This window comes from Ctenocephalides felis, unplaced genomic scaffold, assembly GCF_003426905.1.
Source record: "Ctenocephalides felis isolate EL2017-DRISC unplaced genomic scaffold, ASM342690v1 CF-g0.4_SCAFFOLD_00845, whole genome shotgun sequence".
Classification (NCBI taxonomy): Eukaryota; Metazoa; Arthropoda; class Insecta; order Siphonaptera; family Pulicidae; genus Ctenocephalides; species Ctenocephalides felis.
The window spans coordinates 43,407,918-43,432,192 of record NW_020536999.1 but is presented as its reverse complement, the minus strand read 5'-3'; the positions used below and the strand labels follow the sequence as shown (position 1 = coordinate 43,432,192).

Sequence of the window (24,275 nt, the reverse complement as noted above, 5' to 3'; positions counted from 1 at the left end):
AATATATATTAGCATAAATAATTTTGTTTAATTCGGTGTAATAAAAATATTAAATAACATACCTTCTGCGCAGGTTTTCCATCTCTGGTTTAGAGCTCAGATTGTTATCGTCTGAGCTCTCAATACACGATTGGATTTGTGTTTTTTTACATACTTAAGTACTTTTTTGTAATCGGTGGTGCTCCGCACGAACTTAGCCTCCAATTCAGAGTAATCTCTGAAAGAAGGGGGCTCGCACGCCTTCAACATCTTATTAAGTTTGTAACCTGCTACATTTTCTGGCCATAGATACATCGTCTTCTCCTCGTTTACGGCCCATGATGAAGGCACATATCCGCAAGAGCCCTCTTTTTTAAAAATTACTATATCCCATGAACACTATCAAATATAATGATACCAAATTTGAAATTTGTTAAAAAAAAAACTATAACTAAGTATTTCAAATATTTAAAATAAAATAAATAAATTAAAATAAAATTATTTAAATTAAATAATTGAAATTCATTCTTAAGTTAACTTACCTCCATATTCACTGATTTAAAATTTAACTACGTAAACTTATCTTAAACAAATGCGTGCAACTGTTGCGACGATCAAAACTGGAAAGAAATACGAAATGCATTGCGATCCTTGCAACTGCAGAAAATTAAATTTTGGCGCGATTATTTATTAGTGTGGGCACTGAGATACATTTTCTTCAAACCAAATGCGTAAAAATGTTCTGAAATATGCATTTTGTAGAATATATAGAATGATATATTCATAAATAATAATATCAATAACAACTATGATATAAATAATATTAATAATAACATAAATAGGAGTATTTTTAGTGAAGGTAAGTACGTCGAACCAAATTCTTGAAACATAGCATTCGAAAGTAATAAAGTAACGCATACTAGCGCTCATACTAGATAATTTTGGACGAGTCCATTTTATTTGGTCTAGGGGTGTACAAACTACCCCAAGCGACCGCGTGTGTACCATATGTGCTAAAATCGTGCTAAAACAATTGAATACAAGCTTTTATTTAAATAATTAATGTGAAAAAATGAGGATTGTATTTGCCTAAAGCAAGAAATGATAATTGGAATTATATTTCTATGCTATTGCTTAGTGACCAAGCGACCGCGTGTGTATCAAATGTGCTAAAATCGTGCTAAAACAATTGAATACAAGCTTTTATTTAAATAATTAATGTGAAAAAATGAGGATTGTATTTGCCTAAAGCAAGAAATGATAATTGGAATTATATTTCTATGCTATTGCTTAGTGACCAAGCGACCGCGTGTGTATCAAATGTGCTAAAATCGTGCTAAAACAATTGAATACAAGCTTTTATTTAAATAATTAATGTGAAAAAATGAGGATTGTATTTGCCTAAAGCAAGAAATGATAATTGGAATTATATTTCTATGCTATTGCTTAGTGACCAAGCGACCGCGTGTGTATCAAATGTGCTAAAATCGTGCTAAAACAATTGAATACAAGCTTTTATTTAAATAATTAATGTGAAAAAATGAGGATTGTATTTGCCTAAAGCAAGAAATGATAATTGGAATTATATTTCTATGCTATTGCTTAGTGACCAAGCGACCGCGTGTGTATCAAATGTGCTAAAATCGTGCTAAAACAATTGAATACAAGCTTTTATTTAAATAATTAATGTGAAAAAATGAGGATTGTATTTGCCTAAAGCAAGAAATGATAATTGGAATTATATTTCTATGCTATTGCTTAGTGACCAAGCGACCGCGTGTGTATCAAATGTGCTAAAATCGTGCTAAAACAATTGAATACAAGCTTTTATTTAAATAATTAATGTGAAAAAATGAGGATTGTATTTGCCTAAAGCAAGAAATGATAATTGGTGCCGTGATGATGTCTCGTGGTCTCAGGTAATCTTTGACAAACTGAATTATTGAACATAGTATAAAACTAATTATATATAATTGTTCTTATGCCACTTCAAATTTTTTTCAGTCATTGAATATGCCAACCTACTATCATTATGATTTTAATTACAAAAGAGCACAAGATGAAAATTTATATACTTGATTAATTCATGTGTATATTTCTCCAGCATGATGAGGAGCGCAAATAATATTCATTGGAATTATATTTCTTTGCTATTGCATATGCATGCAGTGATGATGTCTCATTAAAGGTAATCTTTGACAAACATGTTGTCGAATAAATGAACATAGTATAAAACTAATTGTATATAATTGCTCTTATGCCACTTCAAATTTCTTTCAGTCATTGAATATGCCAACCTACTATCATTATGATTTTAATTACAAAAGAGCACAAGATGAAAATTTATATACTTGATTAATTCATGTGTATATTTCTCCAGCATGATGAGGAGCGCAAATAATATTCATTGGAATTATATTTCTTTGCTATTGCATATGCATGCAGTGATGATGTCTCATTAAAGGTAATCTTTGACAAACATGTTGTCGAATAAATGAACATAGTATAAAACTAATTGTATATAATTGCTATTATGCCACTTCAAATTTCTTTCAGTCATTGAATATGCCAACCTACTATCATTATGATTTTAATTACAAAAGAGCACAAGATGAAAATTTATATACTTGATTAATTCATGTGTATATTTCTCCAGCATGATGAGGAGCGCAAATAATATTCATTGGAATTATATTTCTTTGCTATTGCATATGCATGCAGTGATGATGTCTCATTAAAGGTAATCTTTGACAAACATGTTGTCGAATAAATGAACATAGTATAAAACTAATTGTATATAATTGCTCTTATGCCACTTCAAATTTCTTTCAGTCATTGAATATGCCAACCTACTATCATTATGATTTTAATTACAAAAGAGCACAAGATGAAAATTTATATACTTGATTAATTCATGTGTATATTTCTCCAGCATGATGAGGAGCGCAAATAATATTCATTGGAATTATATTTCTTTGCTATTGCATATGCATGCAGTGATGATGTCTCATTAAAGGTAATCTTTGACAAACATGTTGTCGAATAAATGAACATAGTATAAAACTAATTGTATATAATTGCTCTTATGCCACTTCAAATTTCTTTCAGTCATTGAATATGCCAACCTACTATCATTATGATTTTAATTACAAAAGAGCACAAGATGAAAATTTATATACTTGATTAATTCATGTGTATATTTCTCCAGCATGATGAGGAGCGCAAATAATATTCATTGGAATTATATTTCTTTGCTATTGCATATGCATGCAGTGATGATGTCTCATTAAAGGTAATCTTTGACAAACATGTTGTCGAATAAATGAACATAGTATAAAACTAATTGTATATAATTGCTCTTATGCCACTTCAAATTTCTTTCAGTCATTGAATATGCCAACCTACTATCATTATGATTTTAATTACAAAAGAGCACAAGATGAAAATTTATATACTTGATTAATTCATGTGTATATTTCTCCAGCATGATGAGGAGCGCAAATAATATTCATTGGAATTATATTTCTTTGCTATTGCATATGCATGCAGTGATGATGTCTCATTAAAGGTAATCTTTGACAAACATGTTGTCGAATAAATGAACATAGTATAAAACTAATTGTATATAATTGCTCTTATGCCACTTCAAATTTCTTTCAGTCATTGAATATGCCAACCTACTATCATTATGATTTTAATTACAAAAGAGCACAAGATGAAAATTTATATACTTGATTAATTCATGTGTATATTTCTCCAGCATGATGAGGAGCGCAAATAATATTCATTGGAATTATATTTCTTTGCTATTGCATATGCATGCAGTGATGATGTCTCATTAAAGGTAATCTTTGACAAACATGTTGTCGAATAAATGAACATAGTATAAAACTAATTGTATATAATTGCTCTTATGCCACTTCAAATTTCTTTCAGTCATTGAATATGCCAACCTACTATCATTATGATTTTAATTACAAAAGAGCACAAGATGAAAATTTATATACTTGATTAATTCATGTGTATATTTCTCCAGCATGATGAGGAGCGCAAATAATATTCATTGGAATTATATTTCTTTGCTATTGTATATGTATGCAGTGCTGTCGAATAAATGAACAAAGTATAAAACTAATTATATATAATTTCTTTCAGCCATTGAATATGCCAACCTACTATCATGATGGTTTTAATTACAAAAGAGCACAATATGAAAATCTATATACTTGATTAATTATGTGTATATTTCTCCAGCATAATGAGGAGCGCAAATTATATTCATTGGAATTATATTTCTTTGCTATTGCATATGCATGCAGAGGCTACCATTCATATCTTATAAATAATTAAAATGACCATATGTAAATCTAATAATATGTAAATTGTTAATAAAATTATTAAGATTCAATACATAAGCTATTTAAAAATGTATGTATTCATTTAGAATAAATAAACTTTTATTATCAATGAGATAAATACTGTTTTTCTATATAAACTAAATAATATTTTTAAATGTGGGTTAAATAATAATTTTGAATTTGGGGTAAATATTGTTTATTTATATTGAGCTTATATTGGTTTTTTATGTAGGGTAAATATTGTTTATTTATATTAATCTTATATTGGTTTTCAATATTGGGCTTTTATTAGTTTTGAATGGGATTTTAATATTGTTTATCAATATTGGTTTTATATGGGGCCTATATTGGTTTTAATATTGGATTTATATGGGAAAATGTTAACAGAATAATATTATAGCAATATTGGTAAACAATATAGAGCCCATAAAAAGTACAATATTGCGCCACGATTCGTTTCTACTAGGGGTCATATCAGTAGAATCTCTTTCCACAATGTGGAACCTAATTGAAGATGCTATCAACACGTTTGCAGATAAAATCGGATAAAACTTTTCAGAAAATACTGCAAACTGAAAACAGTATGCGCATTGCGATATGCACATGTGCTATACATATTTAAAACTAATTGCGGTCTCATGCATAATGTTTAAAATAGCAGTACAGCAAAAAACAAACACGTTCATTGTAAAAGTAGAGAGAAATGGAACTAGGAATAAATTATATTTGCATGGAAACACAAATCAAAAATTAATAAATAAATATATCTTCATAATACTTTATTTAATTTTAATGCACTTAAATTTATATGATAAGCTGTGACAAATTCAATAATTTTTAGAAAAATTACAATAATACGAACGTAAACTGAATTTGATCACTGAAGTTGCTAAATTTACTATTAGTAGTAATTGAAATTATACTAATTTGCTATAAGTAAGAAAATGATATAAAAAACACGATTCATTGATTCTCAATTTTGCCCACCAATAAATGGATCTCAGCATTCAACTTTGTTATTTTAGATTTTTTGTTCATATAAATTTGCAATTATTACTTTTAAAAACAATTTTCTTTCATTTGTCATTTTCAGGTTTTTGTTTTCTTACTCCAAATTTTTCAATAATAGAATTACCAAGAATTGGTAGGTATTACCAAATTTTAGAATCTTTGTTAAATGCACCAACTACTACTGAAAGAAAACTTGCCAACACATTTTATGTTTTTTTTTAAAAAAAGAGCCTTTCAAAGTCGACGAAAAAATTGAATTTATATTTCAACAGAGTTTTAAACTTGAAACTTGGGACAATTATGAACATTGGTGTTATTTTTTTCGACTGTAGTTCTAGGAATGTCACTCACTATTACAGTTCTAATATTTACAAACCATACGAAATTAATAAAAGTTAACCACAATAACCAAAAAATGCTACTAATTTCACCAAAGCTCTAGGTTGCAGCTAAAAGCTCATAATTTACAAACAACGTGTAATATTTTTTTTTTTAATTTCCACAGGACAGTTAAAGTCAATGCTATAACCCTGTTTCGGCCTGACGTCAAGGTCTGTGACACCCTTTATATATATATATATATATATATATATATATATATATTCATTTTTCTATTATATTAGGGTGGTCCTTACTATGGACATTTTCGAATTTCCTTGTTCCCAAGGGTTCAAATGGTTCCAAATTGATAAAAAACCATTCTCTATCACTATCACTAGCCATTCTCTATCCATTCACTATCACTCTTTAGCACTATCTAAAAGTTAATATTAAGAGCTAAAACTTTCAGAGAATCGTTTTTTATCTATTTGGAACCATTTGAGCCCTTGATAGCAAGGTATTTCGAAAATTTCCATATTAAGGAATTAACACCCTAATATATATATATATTATATCTGCTCGGTATCGCCAGATGCCTGAGCGAATGACGAAGTTCGTTGTGAAAACGGCGTTCTTTTTGAATATTATACTTTAAACGCATAGCTCAATCAATTCTTTGGGCGCTAGATGAAAGTCTAGTGTTTCAAAGTCGATTGTAGTAAACGCTTGCGTTAGTATTCTATATACTCTGCACATTTTATTCAAATTGTGCGAATTTGAACATTCGCTTCATTGCGTTGTTTTAAGAAAACGAAAGATCAGCGAAAGCAGATTTTTCAATCTCACACACTACCATCTACCATTCAATATATATATATATATATATATATATACGAGGTCTGTTCAAAAAGTTTTCGTAATTTTCGTTTTTTCAAAAAAATATTTATTTATTCGTCTACATTAATGTGGTCCCCTTCAAAGTAGTCCCCCCCAGATATAATACACTTATGCCAGCGTTTTTTCCAATTTTCGAAGCACCCTTGATATTCACTTTTTGATATGTCCTTGAGCACTCTCGGCGATTTTCTTCAATCGAGGAAAACCGCCGTCCTTTCATGGGTCTCTTCAACTTTGGGAATAGGAAAAAGTCACACGGAGCCATATCTGGTGAATTTTTGCACTTTGCAACACTTTATTTCATTTTTTTACGCAAAATTTAATACAAATTCTTTGACTTTTTCAATTCTTCCATTGTAAAAATCGCCGAGCTCAGAAAAACACGTCGAACCTTAGCGACTACCACAGACAAAGTAAACAGTGAATATAGCTGAAAATTTCATCATACTTTAGGGGCATGTATACCAACACAATAAAAAAAAAATTTTGACAATCAGACACTCCAGACCCGCGAAATTTAATTATTAGTAATTCCGGGTACTTTTTGAACAGACCATGTATATATATATATATATATATATATATACATATATTTAATCTTATTACTTCAGGGTTTATGGATTACAAAATTCATTTCTTTTCGATATCTCCCTTTTGATATTTTATTATTACGCAATTTTCGGTTGCAGATTTTGTACCAGTCTTCATGTAGATTTACCTAATAATCCTATTCAGTGAAAATCAGCAGATCATTTTGTGCGTGTCAAATCCTTAACCTGATCATTAAAATAAATTCTATTCATTTATCGCCGACTATCATAGAATACATTACATCTCACGTACAAATTTATAAAAAAAGCTCTTATCCATTCTTGCTTAAGACTCATATCAATAGGATTTTCAAAGGCGCCCAACGTGCGACAAACGCATCCGCTCGTTGGGAAAGCCGGTCACGTGAGGAAAACTTTAAAGAAAACGTCGAGTAATTGCACGATTCTCGGCTTTTCCCTGCGACTGTTGGTGCTATTGAACTGGTGGGTTCAATAAACCGACCCTGCACTACACTAGAAAATTCGAAAACGATCGTGTTGAGCAGAATGAAAATTCTTGAGCAATAAAGTGAATAGTGGAAAAGTAGAATAGATTCGGCTAAATATATAGGAATGAATAGAACTATAATAAAAGAAAATTGATTTTGTGTTTGAAATATATATATATATATATATATATAGGTAAAAATAAGCAGAAACTAAGCCGTTCTTATTTTTTTTACCATATCAATCACTTTATATTTTATAGGTGATGATAGGCTTTTACAGCTTTACAGATCCCAATTAAATTTTGTTTGGCTAAACCAATCTTCCAAGAAACTTCCATTGTGGACATATTACATTATTGGATTTTTTCATTTTCGTTAGACTATACTCTAAGTACAAAATTTTCCTGAGCCAAACCAAAAATCGACATGTTTAGCGAGATTATACAAAAAATTGTATAAAGCTTGATCGTATTAACGAGGTGCTACTTCATAACATTATTCAAATCATTAATGAAAAGATAATATTTAGATTTAACTAAACATTTTTTATTAACTCCAACCATATATTCAACACATTCCTTCTTAATAATTAATCCACCCTTAGCAAAAATAGATTCTGGGCACCTATAGCTAGACTTCCTTAATATACATTAAAATATAAATATTTATATAGTTCATTCAATTGCTTATTTATTCACCTATTGACCTTTTTATATATTTAGTTACAGGTAATTTATTTACGAATAGGTGTACAGATACATGAAATCCTTTCTTCGCATAGTTATTATATGGTTCGTCATTTCGGAAAATATTGCAGCAATATATTTAAAAATTGAAATTTCCATTTATGATATTACATGAATATTTTTAAAAATTAAAATTTTCATTTGAAATATTGCAGCAGTATTTTTAAAATTTGAAATTTTCATTTAAATCGACAATGTAAGAAAAATATACAACTATTTTTTTAAAAATAAACAATTTTTAACTTCCCGTAGGGTAAGTTATAGTAATCGCAAAAAAATCGAAAATGAAAATTTTTATATATCTTTACGTTTCAGAGGTTTCTGAACATTTTGGCATACCTTAGAAAAAATGGATGTATGTGTGTGTGTGTGTGTGCGTGTGTGTATGTATGTGCGGATACAAATTTTCGTCGACGATTTCGGGAACACGGATCAACCGATTCGAATAATTCAAAAAACATTCGATTCGTATTGATAAGGAGACGTGCTGATTAGTTTTTGGCGAAGGTAGGTCTAGCCGTTCCGGAGATACGGGGCAAAAAGTGCCGAAAACGGTAACTCAGTTTTTAAGAGAACGAAGCGTCCGATTTTAATAATTCAAAAAACATTCTACTTGTATTGACAAGATAAAGAACTGATCAAATTTTCATAAAGGCAGGTCTAGCGGTTTCGGAGATCTAACGAAAAAAGTAAAAAAAAATGCCATTTGGCGGTCAAAAATGATCATTAGACATATGCACATCAAATTTTTAGATATTTTATAGAGATTTTAACAATAAGTATGAATTTTGTTTATTTTCCTATGGGTTCCGTATCAATGTTTACCCGTTAGACAGCGACGCCGCGCTTACGCGCTTTATATTTTGTCTCTATGCAGTTAAAGCAGTACGATTACAAGTTCAGATCTTCCAAAATATGTCAAAATAAAGAAAACATTTTTATTCAAAAAAAAATTTTTTTTAAAAAAAAAATTAAAAAAAAATTTTTTTTCAAAAAAAAGTAATTTTTTGTCCAATTTATAGTTTCTCAAAAATCTTATTTTTTCGAAGTAAATTTTTTTCAAAAATGTTAATCGTTTTTAAAAAAAATAATAATTTTTGGTACGGGAAGTTCCAGCAATTTGCCTTAAGGCACGATGCCCTTATTGCCTTAAGACAGAATTCCACTTACAGCTAGTTTTAATATCATATGATATTTTATAAGCTATGCCGTGACCTGGTACTTAGAGCTTTGAACCTCGATTTATAGGTTTTATGTTTAATACCTAACTCGAACAGTCTGATATCAAGTAGAAGTGACAAGTTTTGGAAATATAGGCAGTAGTATGTTCTCATATGCAAATATCCCTTATCTGGCCATTGCTGCATCGATGAGAAAATGATCAGCATTACAGAAATTGTAATAATAAACGCCAATAAAAAAGTAATAAAACAGCTCATAGGACTCGTTAAGATCTGATAGCTGATAAAAATAAATATATAAATTAATTTTAAAGCATTAGTACAGTTACGAGAATCTGTTTTTTGCATCCAAAATTATTACTATCATAAAACATACCACGATTTTTCATGAAAAAAATTTTTGGCAAAAAAAAAATAATACCATAAGACAGCATGAGACAAAAATACAGCCAGAACTATATTTTCAAAATGATAAAACAATTAAATTATGTATATTAACTTCACGTAGGGCAAGTTATAGTAATCGCAAAAAAATCGCCAATGAAAATTTTTATATATCTTTACGTTTCAAAACCTTCTGAACATTTTGGCATACCTTAGAAAAAATGGATGTATGTGTGTATGCGGATACCAATTTTCGTGGACGATTTCGGGAACACGGGATGAAGCGATTTGAATAATTCAATAAACATTCGATTCGTATTGATAAGGAGACGTTCTGATTAGTTTTTGGCGAAAGCAGGTCTAACTGTTCCGAAGATATGAGTGCCAAAAACTTAGTTTTTAAGAGAACTGAGCGTCCGATTTGAATAATTCAAAAAACATTTTAATTGTATTAACAAGATGAGGAACTGATCAAATTTTTTATGAAGGCAGGCCTTGCGGTTTCAGAGATCTAGTAAAAAAAATGCTACTTGGCGGTCAAAAATGATCATTAGACATATGCACATCAAATTATCAGATATTTTATAGAGATTTTAACAATAAGTATAAATTTTGTTTACATTCCTATGGGTTCCGTACCCATCTTTATCCGTTAGACGGCAACGCGGCGCTTACGCGCTTCGATATTTTGTCTCTATGCAGATAAAGCAGTACGATTGCTTTGAGAAAAAGTTCAAAATTTCCCAAATATTTTAAAATAATAATTTTTTCTTCAAAAAGTCTTTTTTTTCAAAAAAAACTAAATTTTTGTCAAAAATTTATAGTTTCTCAAGAATCTATTTTTTTCAGAGTAATTTTTTTTCAAAAATGTTAATCTTTTTTTAAAATAAATAATTTTTGGTACGGGTTGTTCCAGCAATTTGCCTTAAGGCACGATGCCATGCGCCCCACTAGTTTTATATTTATTCATAACGTATTGAGCATTTTTTCATATATTTCACTGTGTATTAAATTCATCAAACAACATGTGAATTTTAATAAAATTGAAGCTTTGTATGTGTCAGTACCTATGTATTTCCTGCTAGAATTTATTTAGAACTCAATTCGTCTATATTGTAGTCGTATGTGCAGCAATATCAAAATGATCATTACATTTAGACATATTATGACTGGCACGTCCCAGGCACGGAATATCGTGTGCGATTGATATGCCGGGGTATCGTGCATTACCTTTTGCCCTACTACGTGTAGTACTATTCTACTGCCATTGTAGTATTCAACCTCTACGTACAACATAATATCAATAGATAGGGATCTTGTGGACATTTTACTCAAACATTTCAAATCCAGTATATTTGGAATCAGAATTAGTATTGAAATTTGTCACAAAAACAATCTCATTTTTTATGTTATAGAAGCCAAATATGCTAAGAATAATTACTCCTTGAAATTGGAGTAAAAGAAATTAATGTGCAACTTTTGTAAAACCTCTTGGAACTAAAACTTGGAAATATAAAATTCACAGTAAGTATAATACAATTGGGCCAGCGGTGGCAATATCGGTTAGAGCGTGGGCTAGCAGCAACTAGTCCCAGGTTCGGTGGTTCGATACCCGCTACCGCCGTAGCCTAACATCAGGCAGCTTTGATGTCAAATTTCCACTTGGGGTTATAGTTCACAATATAATTCCAAGTGGAAATCGTCCTTCGTGAACATAGCTGCAAGATCCAATCACATGTTAACGATTAGACGTAAGAGCTAATATCAAAAATATCCCACACATAAGAGAATGGTAAATCGATGGATTGCCTCTCATGAAGTAAGTAGTCATAAGTCTTAACCAACAGCTTATAGAACATATAAGAGTTCTGATTGCTGTTAAAAAAAACAAAAGTATAATACAATTGATTTTGGTAAAAAAATTCTTGTGTATCTCGTTTATATGTTATATGTTATATCCAAAAAAGAGGGCTAGAAAATTGAACTGATTACTAAAATGACGAAATAGAAGTTTCTGGCAAGAGCGTGAAACCTTAGGGCTATATGTGTGTGTTACCACATTATAAAAAGTAAGAATAATCGATCAAAAATTTAAAAAAATAAACTTAGGCGTGGCCAACCCTTACCACCTAGAATGACAAATAGATGTTAGCCGATTCCCAGACTTGCATAATTTGACTTGAAAATGTCTAAAATTTGTAATTTTATGGCATTAATTCAATATTTATATTAAGCATATTAATATATAACTTATATTTTATTATACTGCAAATAGAATAGATTTGTTAAAACAATACAACAGACATTCAGCAAAGCGTTTGATTTTTTATCTCCATGAGTATTCTACTCATAATTACTTTGAATCGAAATATTCTTAGAGAGGTACTCGAATCAAATTCCGGTACTTCGAATAAAAAATGGTAATATACTTGAATAATTGATAAAATTATTTTACTTGTGAAATTGAGATGTAAGTCTGAACTCAATAAACTTGTAATATAAAGTAGAAATTTTATTAGAACAGAATACAAAAATAATGATAAAAATTGAAAAAACTCACTATGTTGTAAACAAATTAAATATAGTCTAAATAAAAATGTAAGTGCGGCTAACTTGTATAGCAAAGCCAATAAAACAACTTCTTTGGAACAGTAGAAATCTTAAACGCAATATTGTAACAATTTTGATAAAAGTCGAATAAGTTTTGTTCAGGTTATCTGGAGCATAAGTATTCAATAATTTATTATTTATAGGTATTACTTGTTAATTTTCTATATCGGCAAGATAATAAACTAATTATCAAAGAGCATGACTTTTTTAAGGTCAAACCTAAAAAAGTCAAACAGTTTCTGGGTCAAATTTAAAATGTTAGTTTAAAAATCGTCTAGTCATTGTTAATCGATCACTTTTATCTTTATTTAAAAATACTCATCATATCTATAACTCTTATGATTTATGATTTATAATGAATATCTTCGATTGTTACTTTATAAGGTAAGTAATAGCATTTACTGAAGACGTAACAAAGCAAAGAAAATAATTACAATAATGTAATACTGGAAACTTGCTATCAGTACATTGACAATTCTTAATATGATTTAATAATTTAGGATATGGAGACAATTATGCTAATAAATATTATAGAAAAAATTACCACAAAACAAGTTTTGTATTCTACGCTTGAAAACAACAATGCTGAGGAGTACACAAATTACATTGGTAAGAATCTGATGCTGCAGTCCTGATGATGGTCGGTTATTATTTATAATATTAAAATAGTTAATAAGTTATTAAAGCAAATTCTTCGCTGACAAAGGACAATTTGCATTCACAAAAGAATTGAATATGAGTAAGTTATTTACTAGATTTTCGTCTATTGCGGTAACAAAGCGCAGAGCGCACGAGTGCAGGTACTGGGTATAATTTCACAAACGTTTTATCGAATTTTCAAAATCGCTTTGACCTGAATTGTATGAGACTGACGACCGCATATTTATCATTTTATTACATAATGATGATGGACATGAACCATCACTGCCCGACATTTATGAACGATTGTTTTAGAAACATTGTATAAAAAATATTGACATGTATTACTGAATAAAACTGTAGCAATAATATAAAATAGTATTCATCAATTTAAATAAAAATGAATTTGACTTTTCGTTTTTTTAACTCTTTAGGGACGGCTATCCACCTGAGTGGACAACGTACTCTGTTAGGCTATCTGTGAGGCACAGGTTATTTTATAAACAATGACTCAGTTTGTATCAAAATGTTGAATAGATTACATATAGCAGTGATAAACAGTGATGTATTTTGAAGATAATTTAGTTATTTTGGAAGTATGTTTAGTCTTTTTCTTTGCTATATAGTGTCTTAAATATGGCAAAACGAATTTTGCGAAGTAAGCAGTAGAAGAAAATCAACAAAAACCAATGTTACATCACAATTTTGTAAAAAGTCTTGTGAATCAGTTGAGGTGATTTTCGAATATCTCAAAAAATTTTCATCTACATCGTTCTCATCCGCTATGCACGTTGAAAATTGTTTTAAACGTTACTATTCTTTATAAAATGATCAAAAAATAAAGCATGTCCTTCAATGACCACAAATTTTTATCAAACAAATTGCGTAACATACACAATGGAATCAAGTTTACAGCCGGTACAGAAGCTACTGTTAGGTACCGGTAAAACTAATGTTTATTTTTTTGAATTTTTCTTTTTTGTATCGCAGCGCAAAAAAATCACAGATTCCGAAACAAATTTTAAACTTTTGAAAAAGTTACCTGTGGACACCCAAAAAAATTGGCAACCTCTCTGAAAAGGGGTGAAAAAATATTTTTTTTTGAAAATTTTTTTGTTTGTTTTATATTTAAGTACGCGAGCAAAAAAATTGGGCATTTTCAAAATTGTCATTTTTTTTAAATTGGCAAATTTGCGAATTTTCTTATGCGTGAAAATCTATGATGGGCAAAACTTTTCCAAAAATTAATTGCACCATTCGACAGCAAAAAAATCACTGATAACGATAGTAAAAAGAAATTTTAATTTTTTTGCATTTTTAAAGGGGTCGGTGCTGACTATATATATAGTTAGCACCGAATTTGGCCCCACCCATTTATCTCGAGAACGGAAAGAGCAAAAAAAATTTAGTTTGCACCAATCGACAGCAAAAAAATCAGGTCATATCAGTTTTGCCAATTTCCACCATCGCGGTGCCAAGTATATAGACGTGTAAAACAATCTATTGTTTTGAAATCGGTAAAATAAATCGTCCCGTAAGGGTTAATTTTAGTAAACCGTGCCTAAACCGTGGTGAAATATTCCTTTTTCTTAAATTTTAATCATTTTTTAAATTACAAGAATATAATAACTTCTTGGAAGTTTGACTTATTATTGCACAATTAATCATTTCATCAAATATGAAGGGTCTGCACAGTTCTGTAAATTGTGTCATCTTACGGGACAGTAGCTATGACAATATTATACAGAACGGTTTACATGTCCAATCGATATAAACAAATATTTCAATTGCTTGTAAGATCTTATTGAAAAATGCTTGTTACTAGTTACCCCCGTTACAAATAGCGCATAGTTCTTTTATTCAGTATTCAACAAATTACCGGAAAAGATACCAGAAATACCAAGTGCATGAGTATTTCTTTTTAAGCAAAACATACTTAAATTCACAATAAAATCTTAAATATTATAATAAAAATAACTCACCATCGCTGCATGTCAGAAACGCCGGCTTGACAGGAACTGCATGGCCCAATACATTCACCACAAAAAATCTTGTATCACTTGTATAAATTTTTACATCTTTCACTACATTTAAACAAAATCTAAACTACGAACCTTTTTAAACTTTAAAAACACCGAAACTCATTTGCAAACGTACCTTCACCATCATTCACACAAATGTTCTGAATAAAATCCATGACAAATCGGAATTTTAATTTCACTATTCTGTAAACATCTACTCGTATGCGCCGGTACGCAATGCAACTGACTTTTAGGTAAAAATCCTGACGGTGACTTCGCAATCCATCGAGAATTTTCGTTCGGCGTCGGTCTAGGATTTGATTCAGGTCAAAGGCCAAATAATGGAGAACCTAGTAATATATGCTATTTTTAATCGAAATGAATCGCTTTTCAAACGTACAAAAATTTTAAACAAACAAAAAAAAACTAGTTGGTATTGGTATTTTGCACGAAAACATTGGATTATTGCAAGTTACATGAACTTCCCTAAATGTATAAATAATCGATTTAATGAATAAAAAATAAATTAACTTATGAGTGATTAAAAGTATTCCGATTAGATTTATTACACATAACGAACACGTTAACTCGGAGTATTTTGTAAAAACAAATTTTCCAAGATCAACAATTTTTATAATTGACCCAGTTTCCGTAGTACTTTAATGATTTAGTGTGATCATTGAGATCAAGTATTCTATCTTTATACCAAGTAAATCGTCTAATTTTAATTTTAACAAACGACAAAAAAACTACTCATTTTCACAAACTTTGATGAGTTTTTAAAATTAAACTACCGTAAGGCCGTACTATTTCAGTAAGTTTTATAAGGCCATGATATATATCTCCAAAAAAGTTTCATAAAAATCGGTTTAAATTTTTTTCAACAGTTAATTACAAGAAGACGGCTCGGTTAACTTTCACCTAAAACTTATCAGTATCATTTCCAACTAGTATCTTTCGAACAGGTTTGGATTTTTGAAAAACGATTCGGTAGTATGAGCTTAAATGTGGAAGAAAGGTTTAACACTTTTTTCCAAATTACGAAGAAACGGATTGGCAGATAGTCGCACAAATATAGTCCTTATTGCGATACATCAAATGGCTTTTAAATTTCTGATATATGTTCAGGCGTTTTTGAGAAAACGTCGATCAAAGGTCTAAATTTTGCGAATGCCAAAAAAACGATACTAATTTTTGCAAACTTTGACGAATTTTCAAAATTAAACGACTTGTCATAGGGCCGTAATATTTTAGTATGATCTATAAGACTATGGTATCTACCATCAAAAAAATAATAATAAAAATCGTCGAAAAAAATGTTTAGCACTTATTTACAAGAAAACGTCCCGGCCGATCTTTACTAAAATCTCGATTCCCAACCAATATCTTTCGAACGGTTTTTAAATTTTCAAAATCGATTCAGAATTGCGGCCTAAAACGTGGACGAAAATTTTTTCACTTTTCTGCTATTCATAAGGAAACAGCTTGGCCGATCGTCGCACAAAACTGACAAACAATAATCCTCATCGAGATACATCGAATGTTTTTAAATTTTTGAAATCATTCCAGTCGTTTTTAGGAAAACGTCAATTTACGGCAAAAAATCTGTCCACACACACAAACACACATACTTTTTCCAAATTTAGTCTTATTCGATTCAGAATGGCTTGAAACGTCGAGATAACATAAAATTAGCAAATCGGATTTTTTGATGAAAACATAAACTTCTCCTTCGGGAAGTTAATAAATTAGTTACAGCACTGAATCCATGTTCCACTAAGTATGATGACGCAAATGCAATCAGAAATTATTCAATGACAGACCTTTGTGAGTAAGCCGTCGGGATCCCAAGAGTCTAAAACAAGAATTGGCTTTAAACAATTTTTTGGGGCCAGTTTGAAATATTTACCTTTTTTAAATTTGTATTTTAGATCAAACGGTTCTGAATGCCTTTAAACTTCGAGAAAACATAAAATTAGTAATATTTTTGTGATTTTCATTATTTAGGCGATTGTACACGATTTACATACTTAATATTTAATGATCAGTATATTAGTATTATATATATAAATCAGTATATCAGTATGCCAGATCGCATTTACCATGGCTTTTAAAATTTAGATTGTTCCTAGAATTATTTTATATTAAATGTACAAAATACTTCATATTGAATTCAATAACCATCCCTATCAGGAAGTCATAAACAACTGTCAATAACAATCCATTATCTCTTATCAAAAATATCATATTTCCCGAAACCGAATTACGTCGAACAACCTGTTTCAGGTTTCAATACCAGATATTTCAAAGAATTGATCGTCCTTTAGCAAACAACACTTATCGAAATGAAAACAAAAATTTCGGTGTTCCTAACTGCGACGTGGGATGGTGTATGATGATGCCACTGGGGAAATTGATTGAATTGCGTATATTTGGAAAGTGATCATATTAAAAGTGCGATATATAATATTAAACGCAAACATTACGTGGGCACATGTGAGGAGTTCGGTCAGAATTGGATGGAACGAAATGGTTTCGATGTTACTCATGGCACCACGAGAAAAGTAAATATGCTCTTCTTCCAAATAGTATAGTTTTTTAAAAAATAATTGAAAATACATTTACATATATATGTAAATAACAATAAATAATATTCTGATATTATTTTAACTTCTGCAATACATAATATTTAATATTTAATCAAACATATAACAACAGTAAAAAAAAAGATTATTTCACACTATTGTTATGCGAGATTGTTTAATTATTTCAATAATCTTCACGACAAACATTAAACATAAAGTCTAAATATCTATAGACTTGTAACTAGGCTTGCACCGAATATTTGGTTACTATCGGTATTCGGCACCTTTTTTATTATTCGGCCGAATACCTAATAGTAACTTACTATTCGGCCGAGCACCGAATAGTTAAAATCAAAGGCGCCGCCGCCGCTCAGCGCCAGTATTGTTGGTGCTTTATCTTTTATGCGATAAAGGGCAATGGAATTGTATTTAGTTTATATAATATGATATAAAGGAGTGAATTCGTTATTGTATATATAATGGTTTAAACTTTATCGATTTTAGACATTATAAATAATCACGCGAAGAACTTTTTTCTGAATATTCACAAGATACTTTATTGTTATATGTTTATATTATTTAACATAAATCATTCAATGATTAGACGCATGTGTTGTATCAATACAATAAAGTCATTCATTGTGTGAAATCTAAGCATTTCCAAATAAAGAGCTGTTATTAACTCTTTATCGCAAAATATACAAACAATATTTTTGATCATTTTTTATTTATGTATTTTGTTATGATTAGTATTCCCAATGTATAAGAAATAATATTGAGTTTATAAAAGAAGAATATTAAATTTTTATGAAAGAAATAATTGAAAATACATTTACATAAATGTAAAGAATCTTTTTTTTTCATAACTTTGCCAGTTTTCAGTTTCAACAAAATCTTTATCCAAGGAAACGTATAATAGCAACAGCCGAAAGCAATAAAGAACCATCAATTATTCGGAAAATTAGATATTTTCGAAAAGTAATTAGGTTCGACAATGACTCCTACAATCCAACCATCTCGGCCACGATATACATAACAAATATACAATGGTACATATAAAAACCTAACGTACCCAATGAGAGTTAAATCTCCAATAATCGCCTAAATCATAGATAATAAATCCAGATAAATAAGTCTATAAATCCAGATTTTTTTTTCTACTATTTTTCTAAATTTATCATCTGCCTCATTTGACTTTATAACATATCCAATGTCTCATTTTAAATTATGAGTGATTTTTCCAAATAAAATCGTTATCTACCCAATGACAACCCCTAATTCCATGGGCACATTTTTACAAAGGTTTTTACAAATATTCATCAGTAGAGTTGGAATAACTATTAATTTGGTTGATATCTTGTAAAATTCCTAAATCAACCAAAATTGCTCGTGGTACATATTTGCCTCCATTAGCTTCTGTGTAATAAACTTCAATACGCTCCAGTTGAAGATCATGATCCCCATGATAGGCTCCAGTGGGATCAATACCATGTTCATCAGAAATTATTTCCCAGAACTATAATTAAGTTAAGTTAATATACTTTTTATTTACTATTATTTTTTTTATCCTTTCTAACTACTGTAAGCTTTTATAGAGGTTATACAAAAAATCTGTTGAATCTAATTGTAAGATAAAAATAACAATGCATTTCATAGAACCATTAAATAACGTAAATGATATTTAGGTATTGTAAATTAAAGTGGACCTTTAATCTCCGCTCTACACTACTATATTCATATTAATTTTTATATTTGTATTCACTTTTGCAGTATCTATATGATATGAATAAATGTGTGTCTAGCAAAAAAAAGAGAAGGCGAGGTTCAAAAGGGTAAACCATGGGCTTAGGTGGATCGGCCCTTCAAAGTTAATGGAAGTCATACATTTGGACGCAATTGGGTCATTGGTCTAAAAGGGTCAAAGCGGAATTTTTCAGAATTCCACCTTAATCTTTGGGTCAATCAATTAATTTAAACTGATCCCTAGAATCAGGAAATCATATGTACCTAAGCAACTTTTAAATCGACCTGCACAAATATATATGTCAATTTACCACGAGTTTACTTGAAGTTTGAAAAGAAAGAGGAATACAAGAAGAAAGGTATAAAATGGTATAATAGACATTATAAACTATATAAAAACAATGTAATATTTTTAAAAATGTCTTTGTTCGTGTAAAATCTCAATGTTCCAAATTTAACAATGTATCACAGCTTATTATGTACATACATAAATAAACTCATTTTGATATACAACAAATCATCTTGTTTAATTATGACAATAAGTAGAAATTCAATTATATAAAACATAGTCCAATTATTCTAGATCTAGGTTTTGTAAATACATAACTAACATGTTAAGATTAATAATTCATAAATTTTCAACAGAAGTTGCATGCCAACCAAAACATTATTAACCACATTATCTATAATAAGATTATATTGTTGCTAACATAATCTTAATATAGGTGCTGTGGCATATATATGAAATTAAAATATATTCTAGAATAAATGGAACAAAATTAAAATGAGAAATTAGTTCTCATCCAGGTCACCTTCTTGCTCTTCATCAAATTCAGCATCTTCATCAGCAGTAGCTTCTTGGTATTGCTGATATTCCGATACCAAGTCATTCATGTTGCTTTCAGCTTCAGTGAACTCCATTTCATCCATACCTTCTCCTGTGTACCAATGCAAGAATGCTTTTCGTCTAAACATAGCTGTGAACTGCTCAGATATTCGCTTAAACAGTTCCTGTATGGCAGTAGAATTTCCTATAAAGGTAGCAGCCATCTTAAGACCTCTAGGTGCAATATCGCACACAGCAGTCTTAACATTATTTGGAATCCATTCCACGAAATAGCTACTGTTTTTATTCTGAATGTTAAGCATTTGCTCATCAACTTCCTTCATCGACATTTGCCCTCTGAATATAGCTGCCACAGTTAAATAGCGTCCATGTCTTGGATCACATGCTGCCATCATGTTCTTGGCATCAAACATTTGTTGTGTTAACTCAGGTACAGTTAATGCTCTGTATTGTTGACTTCCACGAGCGGTCAAAGGAGCAAAACCAGGCATAAAGAAATGTAAACGTGGAAAAGGCACCATGTTTACAGCTAATTTTCTCAAATCAGCATTTAATTGACCAGGAAACCGAAGACAGGTGGTTACTCCAGACATGGTTAAAGAAACCAAATGATTCAAATCCCCATATGTTGGGGTTGAAAGTTTTAAAGTTCTAAAGCAAATGTCATATAAGGCCTCATTGTCGATACAGAATGTTTCATCAGTATTTTCTACTAATTGATGCACAGATAGTGTTGCATTGTATGGTTCAACAACTGTATCTGAAACTTTTGGAGAAGGCACAACAGAATATGTATTCATAATCCTATCAGGATATTCCTCACGAATTTTGGATATTAAAAGAGTACCCATGCCAGAACCAGTACCACCACCAAGTGAGTGTGTTAGTTGAAACCCTTGTAAGCAATCACAAGACTCTGATTCTTTGCGTATAACATCCATTACTGAGTCTACAAGTTCAGCACCTTCAGTGTAATGGCCTTTGGCCCAATTATTTCCTGCACCTGATTGACCAAAGACAAAATTATCAGGTCTGAAGATTTGACCATATGGACCAGAACGAACTGAATCCATGGTTCCAGGCTCTAAATCAACCAAAATTGCTCGAGGTACATATTTGCCTCCATTAGCTTCTGTGTAATAAACTTCAATACGCTCCAGTTGAAGATCATGATCCCCATGATAGGCTCCAGTGGGATCAATACCATGTTCATCAGAAATTATTTCCCAGAACTATAATTAAGTTAAGTCTCATAAGCTATAAATATATTATTACTTAGGAAAGTTATTTTTAGAATGGAATGTGGCGAACTAATAATAAATATATTCACGACATATTAAAAAAAATCACGATTTTAAAAAACTATGACAAATTGATAATTTTTAAGTAGAATACGTAATTGAAAAGGATGCATAAATTAATAAGACAGCATGTATACTAACCTTTGCACCAATCTGATTTCCACACTGTCCAACTTGAATATGCACTATTTCTCTCATTTTTACAGATTAGTAAATTTTACTGCTACTTTAATAGATAAGTTTAGTTTCAATTATTTTATTTATGTATAACAATAGAAAAATGAACAACTAAAACACACGGATATCATACGACGCTCCCTACTCGAAGCTCAGAGTGTTGAAATTGTTCGACAGAATAGCAAACTTACAAACACGAATTCATGAAAATATTTTATGACCTTTTTATTATAACTGTGTTTATTCTATTTTATATTTTCAATTATAGTTCTTATAAATCATACGCTCATTTTACGCATTTTACAATATTATCAAAATGATTGCTGTAATGTAAAAATAATAACGTATTTTAACGGAATATAACGGATACTCACTTTACCTCAATCTAGACATCAAATTATTTAACCTAGGTTATGTCGATGTCGATGCAGTCATTGGGTGTGCATCTCAAACTTTAACATTAATTTATAAATTTTAACTCAATCTAATTGTCGCTCGATCATTTTATATCCATATCAATAATAACAAATTCATGCTTTTACATTAAAAAAGCAGGTTGACACTTACATTTTAATGATAATTAATTGGTTAACCTTGTACGTAAACCCTACTACAATTAACCTACTTCTATTACTTGTATTCCCTTGACAATATGTTGTTATCATAAAGTTTTTATATATTTTAGAAAATTTTAGTTCTGATCAGTTCACGAATGTTTAGACTTAAGTTGTTAAATATAGTGATTAGCTGAGTAAATATCTTACAATTGTTATATAGCTCAGTTTACCAAGCATAGTGTAGAATAATTTTCATCAAAATGCTAACACCTAGATTCAGTTTGAAACAAGATGACCAATTTGTATACCTAACCATACACGCTCCATACTCCAATATAAAGGACAATGAATGCCTCATTGAAGATTATGATTTCATTTTCTTTGCAAGTCCATATTTTTTACGTGTGAGACTCCCTGGCAAGTTGAAGGATTCTGATCTCTGCGTTGGTGCATTTGATTGCAATGATCAAACATATTCTATAAAAATTGAAAAAGAAAATCATGGCGAGTTTTTTGAAAATTTAGATACTATTACCAATTTATTAATTCCTTGCAGCCCCTTAAAATCAAAATTTGATGATAAAATAGAAGTTATATCCACAACGAATTTTGTTGAAGATGACGAAACGGAGAGTAATTGTGAAAACCAAAATGTTTTGCATAGCAATGGGTATGGTTTTGGAAATAAAATAAATTCAAAATTCACAACATATGATACTTTCTTGGAGGTATTCGATTTTTCACCTGATGTTATAATTGAAAATCGAGAGGAAAAAAGATTAGAAATTGAAAATGCAGCATTTTCATCAGATCATTATTTAGCGGATCTTTATGACACTGAATATATAGATGAATATATAAAATTCATAGGACCATGGCAAAAACATTTGGAAGAAAAATATGTACACCAATTATCTGGTTCAGAAATTGATATATTGAAAGAGCTACCAAATAAAGAATATATTCTTTCATCAGTTGAGAAGAAACAAATATTAGTAGGCATTTTAGATATTCTTTATCCTTATTTGTATGAATTGAGAACAACTGCAAATGATTTAAATACAGAATCCAGTTGGACAGTTAATAAACTATCATCTACATTATGTTGTTTTGCATCATTTGATACAGTTGAAAAAACCATTATCAGCCTTTTACGTAGATCACTCATTTACCCACTATATCGAAATTATGATCTATCATTAACGGTTTTGAATGATGTTAAAGTTATATTAGAACTTGGTAAAGTATATGTAATAAAATTATTCACTGAGATTCATTCACTCTTTAATGTAAGTCAGTCTTGTAGATATATATTAAATGACTTATATATCAAAGATTACTTAATATATCTTCAGAAACTGAATGAAAATGATATACAATATTTACTATCAAAGTTAAAAAGTATTCAAATAAGCAAAGAAAAATTGTGTTTGGAGTTAACAGAGCTAGAAGAAGCAGCAGAAATCGTAAAAAATGAAAATGTAAAAGATTATGAAGAAATCATACACCTGATGTCAAAATGTAATAAATTAACTATTGAAAGCACGGATTCTGATGATTCTAGTGATGATTCAACTGATGAAACGGACGATGATGATACCTCTGATACTGAATCATCAATAAATAATAATGACATGGAAAATTATGATTGCAAACTCTATGCAAATGCTTCAGCCAAATAAAATATACTAAATAAAAATATTTATAGTTTTTATTTCATAAATGAAAATTATTGTACATATTTATCAGAAACAATACAAGAGATATATTTATAAAGTTTCAAACGAAATTACAATACATATGATTCAATAAATTTATTTGAGACTATTTTTGTGTTTCATTCATTATTATTATATATATCAATAAAACTATTTGTTTT

General features: G+C 29.9%; 2 protein-coding genes and 1 long non-coding RNA gene across 5 annotated transcripts; 2 read left to right on the top strand and 1 right to left on the bottom strand.

Moving 5' to 3' along the window:
* The first annotated feature begins 1,036 nt into the window (after positions 1 to 1,036).
* LOC113375461 lies at positions 1,037 to 4,064 on the top strand. 2 transcript variants are annotated; one of them, XR_003367015.1, is made up of 9 exons: positions 1,037 to 1,898; positions 1,984 to 2,167; positions 2,260 to 2,443; positions 2,536 to 2,719; positions 2,812 to 2,995; positions 3,088 to 3,271; positions 3,364 to 3,547; positions 3,640 to 3,823; positions 3,916 to 4,064. It is a non-coding gene; the product is annotated as an uncharacterized LOC113375461 (long non-coding RNA). The 2 variants fall into 2 exon arrangements; XR_003367016.1 differs by lacking the exon at positions 1,984 to 2,167.
* Positions 4,065 to 16,926: 12,862 nt separating this feature from the next.
* On the bottom strand, positions 16,927 to 22,000 carry LOC113363471 (tubulin beta-1 chain-like). 2 transcript variants are annotated; one of them, XM_026605973.1, is made up of 3 exons: positions 21,804 to 22,000; positions 20,312 to 21,593; positions 16,927 to 16,940 (listed from the first exon to the last, which is right to left on the bottom strand). In XM_026605973.1, exons 1-3 carry the CDS (start codon positions 21,858 to 21,860, stop codon positions 16,927 to 16,929), a joined length of 1,353 nt encoding a protein of 450 aa, XP_026461758.1. In that variant the 5' UTR covers positions 21,861 to 22,000. The 2 variants fall into 2 exon arrangements, with proteins under 2 accessions (XP_026461758.1, XP_026461757.1); XM_026605972.1 differs by lacking the exon at positions 16,927 to 16,940 and having other exon boundaries at positions 20,024 to 21,593.
* Positions 22,001 to 22,458: 458 nt separating this feature from the next.
* On the top strand, positions 22,459 to 24,153 carry LOC113363445 (protein SHQ1 homolog). Its single transcript, XM_026605947.1, has one exon. The coding sequence runs from the start codon at positions 22,657 to 22,659 to the stop codon at positions 24,076 to 24,078; it is 1,422 nt and encodes a 473-aa protein (XP_026461732.1). The 5' UTR covers positions 22,459 to 22,656; the 3' UTR covers positions 24,079 to 24,153.
* The last annotated feature ends 122 nt before the right edge of the window (positions 24,154 to 24,275 follow it).

Coding starts and splice junctions, on each gene's coding strand:
- LOC113363471 (XM_026605973.1), bottom strand. CDS start 21,860: ATGAGAGAAATAGTGCATATTCAAGTTGGACAGTGTGGAAATCAGATT. Junction 21,594..21,803: donor GAAATCAGATTGGTGCAAAG/GTTAGTATACAT, acceptor ACTTAATTATAG/TTCTGGGAAATAATTTCTGA.
- LOC113363445 (XM_026605947.1), top strand. CDS start 22,657: ATGCTAACACCTAGATTCAGTTTGAAACAAGATGACCAATTTGTATAC.